Source organism: Sipha flava, unplaced genomic scaffold, assembly GCF_003268045.1.
Source record: "Sipha flava isolate LNK unplaced genomic scaffold, YSA_version1 0_pilon_pilon, whole genome shotgun sequence".
NCBI lineage: Eukaryota > Metazoa > Arthropoda > Insecta > Hemiptera > Aphididae > Sipha > Sipha flava.
In genome coordinates, this window is record NW_020271713.1 from 3,528,658 (window position 1) to 3,541,042 (window position 12,385).

Sequence of the window (12,385 nt, forward strand, 5' to 3'; positions counted from 1 at the left end):
ATACAATTTTAAAGTTTATCTCTATCTTATCAATATAATAATTGTTAGCTGGTATTAAAAATCGTTACATGTCTAAATATCATATTTATGTATACGCATAGCTTTCAACTATAGCTGTTTGTACCGCACTATTTGACCACAGACCAAATGAAATATTTTTTATTCATATTATATAACTATATTATTCATAAAGTTCATATAGTCTGTGATTAAACTGTATAAGTTTCTTCGTATCATGCGTGTCGTCCTGTCGTGTGTGTTGAATTTATTATTTCCGTGTACATAAATGCTAATTAAAATTCTTATTTTAAATGACTTTTTTTTTTGTTTTCTACGCTCTGGCCCGCTAGATTTTAACTTTCTAAAATTTGGCCCTCTAGTAACTTTGAGTCGCCCATCCCTTTTAAACGATCGCCGGGTACGTGTGAAATGGCATTTTGTCGCGTACGATGGAAATCGAATCTATTTTTGTACGTTTGATAATCTTATTTACCGCATCGCTCGCACTGCGCCTACACATATCTAATATAAAATAATGGTATAATATGTAGTTCACTATAGATGTCTACGACCTCATGGCGTTCACGTAGGGCATAAGGGTCACGGTCTAGTGGTGAGACGGTGCACGCGAGGCGAACCGTCACATATTCATCCGTATTTCGGCATATCAATCCAAACGGATAAACACGTGACGTTTAATTCACATCCGTACGTTCGCTCGTCACATCCATTCCAATTTTAATAACAATTAAATTCGTATGCACATCGCGTTACTGTGTGTGAATTCAGTAGTATCAATTTGACGTTTACAACCGATGATAACACACCGTTTTATCATTGTTCGCGTTGGTCGTGCGCACTCGAGATAACAGTATCAATAAACGCCGGATATTCAGAGTGTCGTCTGGCGCTCGAGTGCAACTCGTCGGTACGCGGACCGTAACTGCATAGTGTACAAGTGTGTTTGGAATCAATCATAAATTGGGACCGGTTGGGAAAAACAATACCGCATAAATACCGTACCTACCGGCACTAGAATTGTGATTAATAGTAATAGTAACGACAATAATAATAATAATAATAATAATAAATTATTACGTTTACAGCTACGATGTAACGACACTCTCTGGCGTACTGTACGTGTTGAATAATTATTTTTTGCCGATTGTTCCGTTTGACGAGAACATGTAATTACGTCGGCGGCTGAACGTACATAGTCAAAAACACGTTTACACCATGAGCTCTCGAGATGTTCTGTATCGGTTGCGCCGAAGTTTGGAAAAAATCAAAATGTAAGTGCCCGTTTATCGTTTTTAACTTTGCGTATAGTTAATTCATGCTATGTGTTTTTGGTCTGGACGAATACAATTGTTTTCATTTTGTAGATCGAAGAAAATCGCAATCGTGATCACGTTTATAGTCACCTTTATACTTTATCTTAGCCCGTACTGGAGATTGTCTAACAACCGGAATCTTGAATACGGTATGTGTGAACGATAAGTTATACAACAAATCTATAGATTTATATAATCATTTTTTAACTGCTGGTTTAGAGTACTTCAAAATGTATTCCCAATTATTAAAATGTTGCCAGTTTGATAATATTATTTGGCACTGTTATATATAGTATAATATTATTATTTACTTATTATATAGTTACCATAACTTGCATTTATCAATTATTTTAGTTTTTTTTTTTAATTATTTATAAAAATACTAATTCACAGGACTTTTGTTTTTTCGATATACATTGTATTATTTATTTATATGTGTAAAATGTAAATGTTTATATTAAAAATATACGTGTTACTTTGTCATTACTTTGAAATGTTTGTACAACATTCAATTAAAACCCATATTTTTCTGTTTTTAGATGAATTGTTTATGAAAAATGGTCTATTTGAAAAGTTATCCTTTCATAAACAAGTTTATGATGTTTTTGATGCAAATATTATGCATGAACCAATAGATATTAATGAAAAGTCTTACAAAGAATTTATAGGAAATGGTTATTTTGGCGTTTCACTTGATTATGATTCTCCAATTTACATAAAAGGCATTAGAGCACTGTCTATACCTATTTATTGGTATCCAATCATAAAATTAAATACTGAAGTGCCATCACAGTTGGCTACAGTTGTAAATTATAAAACTGGTATAGCGTATCGATATGAATGTTTTGCTAATAAACTTCAAAGTAGTATAAAATACTTTGCATTTCGAGCTTTACCAACAATTTTAGTTCAGGATATAGAACTCACAAATCCTACTAATTTTGTATTATTTGCCAAATTAAATCAACTTCCATTTAAAGCGCATGCTTGGTCAATGTATAATACACGTGTGATGAAGTATGTTATTTATAAACTAAATCATTTTGACTATGTTAATACATTTTACAATATTGTTGAAGACTAGCAGAACAAGATGGAAATTATGTAGTTATCTCTGGAATTAGTACTTCTACATCTGACAATCCCATTTATGGTGTTTCTATTACATATTATCAATTTCCAGCACATGTTAAAGTAAATAGAAAAATATTTAATACTGCATAATTACTAAAAAATTATATTACTGTACTATTTGAAGGTAATGCCACACAATATATTGAAGTTGCGCATATTAATGTCTATAGAATATATAGTATTAAAACAAAAATCAGATTTTTCCACAGTTAGGTTAGATTTAGAAAAAAAATCAACTGATGTGAGTTATTTTAATATTAATTACTTATAATTATTATGTTCCATTAAAATAATATAAATATTTATTAAATTTTCAGTCAATATTGAAAGTTACACAATATAAAAATATTGAAAAAACACATATTGATATTTGGGAAAAACTATGGAGTACTGGATTTTCAATTAGTGTCTCAAAAGCTAATGATGTTTTAAATGGAGATTTAATCAATGCAACCATGTATAATGTTTTGTCCAGTGTTCGAGCTCCTTTGTTTGAAATATCATCTTCTCCTGCCATTCTAGCCAAAGTCTCTAATAGTCTTTCATATATTGAAGGTTGTTATGGTGCAAACCATGATACTTTGTACGTATTTTCTATATCTTATAATAATGTTTATTTATTTAATATTTAATTCCCCTTTCTAATTACTTATTATTATTATTAAAGACAAGCTGTAAACTTATGGTCAGATCTTTCTACAATTGAAAAAGTTCACAGTGCAGTATCATTGTGGATTATTACTTTGGAAAAGCAGGTATATTATATTAGCGTTATGTTTAATAGTTAAATATTTATTACCAGGGTGGGAAAGTTATTGCACTAAAAAAATATTAACATTGATTGCATTATTGCAATAAAAAATGATCAAAATTGCATTATTGTAGGAACAAATTAAAAAATTACATTTTTGCTGTATAAATAACCAAAGTCACACTTAAAAATTGCAATTAACTTTTTTATTTATCAAAATAACTATTTAAAAAAATTAAGAAATTAAAAAAAAATATTTTTTTATTGAGATAATCATATTATAAATGTAAGTTATTTTACAAAATATTTCAAAATAAAAATTCATATTCATACTGGAATAGTGGATTTAGTTTGATCTTGTAGGAGCCCACAAACAATATTTTCAACATTTAAAAAATGTTTTATTTGAACAATTTTATTTTATTTTTTAATACAAATTTCTATGCCTACCTTAAAAACCATTGTGCTACAAGATAAATGATTTTTTTAAATTCTCAAACTTGAAAGATCTCCAATTTGAAGACAGCAAGCTGTGCAACTCGTGTATCATTTTATCAAATATTATTTCTTACGCTACCATCACAATAGACAAAGAACGAAGTAAAAATTAATTATTATTTATTATTATATTATTCTGACATATAATAATATCTGATCCGCCATTGTTATTTTATTTCTTACGTAAAAAAAAAAAAAATTAAATAATATGAATAAAATTTAAAAGCACTAAAAATGTTTAGATTTTAATTCATACTTGCATAGAATGAATTTATAATCTATTTAGCAATAAATCCGAACATTAGGAAAAAAATTGCAAGTGCAACAACTTTTGATTTATAACAATATATTTAATTAAAAAAAAATACACTTTAGTTTCCATAGTAAAATTGTATTATTAATAGGGTTAATATTATATTAATATATGATATATTAATTTATAATATTACATATATCAAAAACTAAATTAATTTGTTATTATTTATTTTATTCCTTAGCTCATGTTGTATTTTTAAGAATATTTAACCCTCTGATTTAGTTTATTCATCTTACTAACTCAAAACTCAATCAAGAAACTGAATTAAAATATTTTAACTTTCATAATTGTACAATAAATTAAATATTAAATAAATTGGTATACAAATATCCATGATTTTTAATTTTAATTGATTATAAGTTTTACCATTTTTATTCTCTGATAATTTATTTTAATTTCTTATTTTAGATGAGTTACTTATTTTTCATTGTGACAATATAGATTATCTTTATTCCTTACAAAATAAGTTTAATTAAATATTAACTTTACTATATAATAAAATATTTAATTCACTAATGCTAAATATTACAAATCTTATGACAAATTTGAGTGACAAATTTTATTTAGTTTATTGAAAATAATTTGATCAGACTTTAAGTCATAATATATACTAACTGCTTATTTATTTAATTTATAATTTAATATTTATAAAAACACATTCAACTTATTAACTGTAACTTATTCAATGATATATTTATTTCTACTTCAAGTTATACTGATCAAATAATGTAAGTCAAGGTATTCAATGTAGATAATTACATAACTAATTGATTAAAACAATTTTTCTATAATATTTTTTTTTATGACTGCAGTTTTTTTTTCATATAATTTCATAAGTTTGGATATTGTATATACATTTTATTTTATTTCTCAAATTAATGTACTATTCTGATTATATACTATGTATTAATAGTATACAATAAAACTAGAATGTAGTTCTTCTTCTGGCTTTTATAATTTTCCAAGAGTTTTTGCTGCCATCACTAAATCGCCCTCCACTTATCTCGATTCTATAGAATTTAATTAATTAATATTAAAATTACCTTACTCTAATAAAATTAATATTTATTTAATCACTGTTTAGATATTATTTATAATATAATATATTTGTTTATATGTATCAAAGAATAAATTAAAATAATTATTAATCTACTGTTGGAATTTTTATTGTTCATTAATTTAGTAAGTTTAATTTAATTTTGATGTTTTTCCTAGGGATGTCATAATTTGGTTAATGCAGGAGCATCAGGAATAGCGCAAGCAATGGTATTAAGTTTTGGTAATTTCAGATTTAGCAATCAACATTTGGAATTTAATATGCACCCAAAATTTTTACACAGAGACTTTCATTTCAGGTATGAAAAAAGTATTTTTAAAAAAAATTGTAACATATTGGATATATTATTCATTAATGGAAATACTAACAAATTTTATTTTATTATTAGGCGTCTAAATTATGGCAATATGACTCATATAAATGTGACAGTTTCAGTTCAAGAAAATAATAAAGCAGTTATTTCTGTAGCTGTAGATCGAAGCGATAGAAATTATTATGCGTGTGATGGTGGGTGTTTAGATGAACCTGTATTATTAGGGTAAATATTATTCTCAAAAATGTTATACCAAATACCTAAATAATATTATAATTTGTAGGCCAGAGTATAAAACGTTTCCAGTCAAGTTAACAGATCCTGTAACTGGAATATTATATATCACTTATGATAAAAAACACATGGAAGATTTAAAACATGCAATTCATGTTAAAGAAGTTTCAGAAGGTACTGATTAATACTATTTATTTAATATTTCTCTGTAGATTTTAATTTTTAATTGAAAAACTAATATTGTACATATTTTGTTTCTTAGCTCCTGCACATGAACATCATGTAATAGCACTACACAAACATGGTCATCGTCTTGGAGGGTTGCCAACATTCTTCTGGGTGGCAATTGGTTGTTTGATTGTCGTGTTTCACTTGTTTCTATTCAAACTTATTTACAATGAATATTTTAATTGGCAAGATAAATCTAGAATAAAATATGGTAAACTAGCATATAAGTAAATTTTAAAAATGTTTAGTTTTTAATTTCAAAAAAATTATATGTTATCATAAAAATAGCTATGTTCTACCATGTGTAATATAATTAATCATTAATTTCATATATTTATATATATGTTTCGGTAATAGTACGAATACCGTTGAAACCTAGGATTTACCGGTTAATCCTAGGTTTTACCTACTATGATCGGTAAATGTCCGAAATTCAAACAATTACTCGTAATATTAACCTCGACAATTGTAAAACGAATACTGCTCATAAAATTACTTCCTGCAATTGGCCTCGATATCAATTTATTAAATTAAGACACAATGATTAAAACTTTTATTATAATTCGTATCACAGTCAAAAATTAAATTTAAACTATTGATATTAACACAAATGTACAAGAATAAATACAAGTAAGAATTATCACAGAATTGGAAAAAATATATAATTTCGGACTTTTACAATCATTGATTGTTAATTCTAAGATTTACCAAAACTCGTTGGTGAGAGGCCAAACTGCTAAAATCATTCGGGTTTGACTAAGCAATAATGTATATCCTAGGTTTTACCAGTAAATCCTAGGTTTCACCGATATTTTTACTATTATGGTAACATATATATGTGTTAATATTATTAATTTTATACCAAAACAGTATTTTATCTTTATTAATTTTAAGTTAACAAATGATTTAAACATTTTTATAGTATTTTAAACATTAAAAAAAAAAAAAAAGAAAAAGAGTTTAATTACTATAAAAAGGTTTTAATGTTTTAATTTTAATTTTATTAATTTTATCAACTAATTTAGAAAAACTGACTTGTGTAGAATATAGCCATATATATATATATATATATATATATTATTAAACGTAATGAAATACTACATCCAAACTCAATTACTGCTCAAATTTTGTTTTAAGTAACATATAGATTTATGCTATATTATTTAAATATAAAATATTCTTTACAATGAAGTTTTCAATGTTAAAATGAATAAAATAATCATATTTAATTGTTATGAAGTCCCCAAATAACATAAAAAAATGATTCATCTCATACAAATATAAATGGTTTAAAATATTTTGTATTCAAAATTTTCAGTTGAAATGAAAATGTATATTAATATTGATTAATTATAAATAAAATATATAGTTAATATTAAATGTAGATAATATCTAATCAATTTTGTATTGATACATTAATTAAAAAAATTTTGTAACATTTTATTCGATGAATATTTTATTAACTAATAACATAATAAAAGTAAAAAATAAATAGTAAATGGCTAACACTCGTAAATGAATATGTAAATAAATAAGCAAATCATTTATACACAGATGTACAGTCGAGACGCAATAACTCGAAAAACTTGACAATTCGAATCGTGTTTTATTCCTCTAGAAAATTCTTCCCCTATAAATTAGTTATATATCTCGAAGTAAATTGTTATTCCTCTTCAACTTCGAGTTATCACAACTCGACTGTATATATAAAAAAATAAGTGCTTAGTCCTGAGTATTTGTAGAGTATGACTGGCTTCAAATTTAAAATGCATCTTTAAATATACACAATGTCAATACAATTATAATTCTAGATCATTAATTTATTTACTCCTATGTATAAACTATTTGTTTAGTTATTTATATATTCTTATATTAGCATTAGGTATTAATTTTTATTTAAATAAATAATTATTCATATTAATAAATTATAAGCCATAAAATTTTGTCAAATTATATTACATGAGTATACTAAATATATCAAAATTTAAGTTTATCAAACTTAACTTATATCTTCTATCGTTTTCTTAAAATTCATAGATTTTTTTTTGCTTTTATTGTTTTTACTATGTAAGAAATTATTTATTCATTCAAAATATAATTAAAATATTATATAATTAAAGAAATCAACTAATTTCATAGTACTCTTAAATAAATTATATAATACATTTTTGTAAATCAAATATAATCAATGCGTTTCCTGTGGAGTTTGTTTTCCTACCATTTTTTGATATAAATTTATGTTTTTGTAGGTGAAATGACTGAAAAAAGTTATAAGATCATAGTATAATAATACCAATCCTAAAAAAGATATAAATATTTAAACTAACTGTGATGTATAATTTCTAAGTTTTCACATATTATAAACAGGTAATAATTTGAATTTATAACTTTTAAAATTCATTGGTTTTCCTTACTTTGTGTTTACTATTAGTCATAAAAAATATAAAATCACAATAACTTTACTTTTAGTTTATATTAATAAATTAATTCATTATAAACCAATTAATTGCATAATTCATCAAAAATTATAGTTTATATATTAAAATATATGATATTAATAATATATTTGTGATAACATTAATTCTTATTCAACATCATTAAAAATATAATTTATTTTTTTTTAAATGTATGTTTGTTTTATTTATTATTATTTAATGTTTTGTTAAATAATTAAGTTTTTTTATTTATTAATTGCACTCTAGTTGTGATGCAACTACATGAATAGCCATACCTAATTATAATGCAACACATATTAGGTTTAAAATATAGTATAACATTAAAATATATTATGTAATATTGTCAGTCTTATAAACTTCATTCCCAATTTGGGTATGACATTATTTATTACATTACGATTTTAATTTATATTTAATGTTTTATCACGTTAAAATATATAATATTTAACAATTACGATTGTTTTTCTCTTATTATTTAATTTTATTGATTATATCAACTGATTGACATATTCCTTTATCATAATAAATCGTTTTTCTGTTACTAACATCTTTTATTTATAACTTTTAAAACATTCGTAAGCGTGAACACTGAGTGTGTCCAGATACCCCCAAAATGTTGTAAATAAGGCTCTACTATATGAGTGTAAAGAGTAAGGGACCTGTATTTTAAATGATGTTGCAATAAATGTATTTTTTTCTAAGATACCTATTTGAGTATATTTTAGTGAGACGTCGGAGAAGACCTTCATAATTGACTAGAGTGAATTATGACGATTCGTATATTTTGTTTTCATAATCGTGCCCACAAAATAGTTTATGGCGAATAATAATTTAGTTTGCTCATGGATAAATGTTGTATTATACTCGATTGTATATTCGAATTTCCGTTTCGACAATATACGCTTTCTGCACGCTCCTCTGACGGTATTATAATATTATTCACTTCTTTATGAACGAATAACACCGATAAACCTGACAATAGAACACGTCGTTGCCCATGTTGCTGTACGGTGTAATACAATGTAGTGTAGGACCGACGACTGCCTCGCCCCGGTACCGGTCCACCCGTGTCTGTCGGGAACGAGTACAACCGAATAATCAATCCCGGCCAGCGGAATAATAATTGACGACGGTTTTCACGAAACTAGTTATACGACCGCACGTGGATCACCACGAGAAAAAAATAATGACGTTCGGTCAACGAACACGGTGTTCAACATGTTTTCGCAATCCGACCGCCGTCGGAAAAACATCGAAAAACCGTGTAACGAACTTACTACGACGAAACGTATACGTGCGATGCGTTCTAGATTTTCGATATTTTACGTAATTCGAGACAAGTTGAGCAAGGCATAATGTTATTTACGTGGAATTATTTGGGGGGAAAAAAACTGGAATTGTTTATTTTTTCGCCCATTGTATTATAATACATATTATCGTACGTAATTCAATAGCAACTAGTCATGGTAGTCCTATTTACACGTATGTATTTGTTGGTCGAATTATGTATAGTTCTTGGTAGTCGCGTAAAATCGGACCGAAAAAATGCACAATCAAACATACAGATTTCGAAACGCTTAGGTCAGGCGCGGATCCAGGTATATTTTTTTGGGTGGGCCCATAAAAGAAAATACAGTAAAATTATGATTTTATTTAATGAATCTCTCATTTTCGAATATTCTAGCCATTCGTATTTTGAATACCACGAAATATTAAATGATCTCTGTTTTCCGCCGATGTTTCGTCTTGGAAATGTAATGTTGGGTTGATTTGGCCCCTTTTCGACGTTTTGACTAATATCAAAAATATTGTTTTGAACATCGCGATCAATGACACCTATTGAAGTAGAAGATTTACGAATTTTTTGGAAGTAACAGATTCAATAACAGATTGATCCGATTGTAAAAGGGGCACAAGAAAATGTCTCATGGTCTATAAAAAAAGTATTTATAAATAAAATAAAACAGGATTTTAGAATCTCAGATATAAAGAGTGGTAAATTGTTCTTATATGTGAGTAACTATTTATTACAATAATATAACAAACTACGTATATATACTGTACATATATGTATTTGTTTTCGTGTAAGTATTCAATATTGAATAATTGCACAATTTGTTAATTATAAAATAAATAGGTATGCCTTAATAAACAGTTAAAAAAACAAAATAAAACTTACCTATTTGGTGTATGTGCTCAGTACGTCAGCAATTCGTGGATGGATTTCCAATAAATTTTAATATTTAAATTGTTTAGTTAAAATGTGGATTTAAGTATCGCTTATTGGAAGTTGACAGCAGACAGAATAATATTACGAGTATACGTGTGTCATTTAACAATATTTGCTGGTCGGGTAGGGTCCAGTTTTACGTACACTTATTATATCTTATCGGGGTTCCATTGGCGTTCAAACGACGACAATCGATATTTAGATAAAATCACGTTAATCACACGGACAATTACATGTTATTAATAATAACTTATTATAAAAGGTAGATATATTGTTGTTTTGTTACTCACCATGCACGATTAATACGTTTTATACGATATATTTAATAAAATCAATTTTAATGCCGATATTCAAAATTAAAATTATTGTTTTGGAAATTTTGGGTGGGCTCGGGCCCACCCAGTCCACCCTCTGTATCATCGCCTGGCTTAGGTATGTTAAATTAATTAATTTTTTTCCTTTGCTCAAGAACAAATTTGTACGTTCCGTACATTTTAATTTTTGTAAAAACATTATGTTCCTCACCGATATTGGGGCCGGATTATGGTCGTGTATAAAGGGAACTATTATTTTTGGTGAGACCATTTATTCCCCCCCCTCCAAAATCATTACATTTTTCTGTTAGGATTTAGTAGTTTGTAATAAATAGTAATTAAAATAAGAATAGTATATTGTAGTACAGTCACAAATAATCTATAATATTATCGAAATTATAAAACACATTTTAATCCTTTTCAAATTGCGACCCGGGGCTATAGTGTCCCTCGCCTCTTGATCCAGTCCTGAAATGTTATTGTTTTCCGCGATCAATAGGCATTTACATATTGCTAATTAAACCCATTGTAATTTATAGTTCTTATGGTTTCATGATAATTCAGCACCTATGTGTGCCAATAATTTTTTAAACCCAAATCACCAATTACAATATTGATATTTAACTTGTTAACAGGGAGCAAAAAAAATAAAAAAAAATAAATAAAAACAGTAATATAACTCGTAAATCGTTTATTTTCTGATATACATCATCAATCTCTATAGGCAACGCCATGTCGTTGAAGCCACTCCTTCTGTCCAGTGCAACATTTTTCATTTCATGAAATTTTTTACAGTTCATGGACTTCTGGATTTCTTCGAAATATTTCTTTAATGGTTTTCCTTTGGTCATCTTTCCTGCAACTTTTCCTTCAAATATATTGGTAATAAAATCGTTATTTCTCATGAGATGACCTACGAGTTTAATTTTTCTACTATTTATTGATTTCATTAGCTGTCTTCTCTCGTCAACTTCCTCCAACACTTTCTTATTACTCTTCTTATCAATCCATCTTGTCTTTGTCATCCTCCTCCACATCCACATTTCTGCTGCCTCTATTCTTGCTCTGTCTTTCTTCTCTATAGTCCATATTTTACTTGTATACAGTAGTATACTCCTTACAAATGTTTTGATGAATCTTTTTCTCAAATCAATGCTCAGATGTTTGTTTTTTATCAGTTGGTTTTTATTTTGAAACGCTTATTTATCTTGAACTATTCTTTTTTTTAATGTCTGTGGTAATTTGTTGTTAGATGTTATAGTATTCTAGGGTAACAAAATTATTGGACGTATTCCTAAGTGATATAATTGAGTTTGATATTTCCATTTATCTGATTTATATTTGATTTACTCATGAGCATTGTTTTAGTTTTGTGTGTATTGATTTTAAGCTTATATTCATATAGGGTAGTAGCAAGTACTCTCAGCATATCATTCATTTCATTTACGGTTTCTGACAGTATAACTATATCGTCAGCAAAATGAATGCAATGTAAATTTCGTCCATTGATTTGCACTCCT

The 12,385-nt window shown here is 26.9% G+C and overlaps 1 protein-coding gene across 3 annotated transcripts; it reads left to right on the top strand.

The window, feature by feature from the left end:
* Nucleotides 1-767: 767 nt before the first annotated feature.
* Nucleotides 768-8,230, top strand: LOC112693586 (uncharacterized protein KIAA2013 homolog). 3 transcript variants are annotated; one of them, XM_025568835.1, is made up of 13 exons: nt 768-1,050; nt 1,107-1,292; nt 1,386-1,483; nt 1,874-2,351; nt 2,414-2,528; nt 2,593-2,709; nt 2,786-3,051; nt 3,136-3,223; nt 5,249-5,388; nt 5,479-5,628; nt 5,687-5,811; nt 5,900-6,076; nt 8,115-8,230. In XM_025568835.1, exons 2-13 carry the CDS (start codon nt 1,237-1,239, stop codon nt 8,150-8,152), a joined length of 1,848 nt encoding a protein of 615 aa, XP_025424620.1. In that variant the 5' UTR covers nt 768-1,050; nt 1,107-1,236; the 3' UTR covers nt 8,153-8,230. The 3 variants fall into 3 exon arrangements, with proteins under 3 accessions (XP_025424620.1, XP_025424538.1, XP_025424689.1); XM_025568753.1 differs by having other exon boundaries at nt 768-1,040; XM_025568904.1 differs by lacking the exon at nt 8,115-8,230 and having other exon boundaries at nt 769-1,040; nt 5,900-6,096.
* Nucleotides 8,231-12,385: the final 4,155 nt, after the last annotated feature.

Excerpts from the sequence above, each read along its gene's own strand:
- LOC112693586 (XM_025568835.1), top strand. The coding sequence starts at position 1,237 with ATGAGCTCTCGAGATGTTCTGTATCGGTTGCGCCGAAGTTTGGAAAAA. Across the intron at positions 1,484-1,873 it reads CAACCGGAATCTTGAATACG|ATGAATTGTTTATGAAAAAT; the intron begins GTATGTGTGAAC and ends TTCTGTTTTTAG. Across the intron at positions 2,352-2,413 it reads TATAATACACGTGTGATGAA|ACTAGCAGAACAAGATGGAA; the intron begins GTATGTTATTTA and ends ATATTGTTGAAG.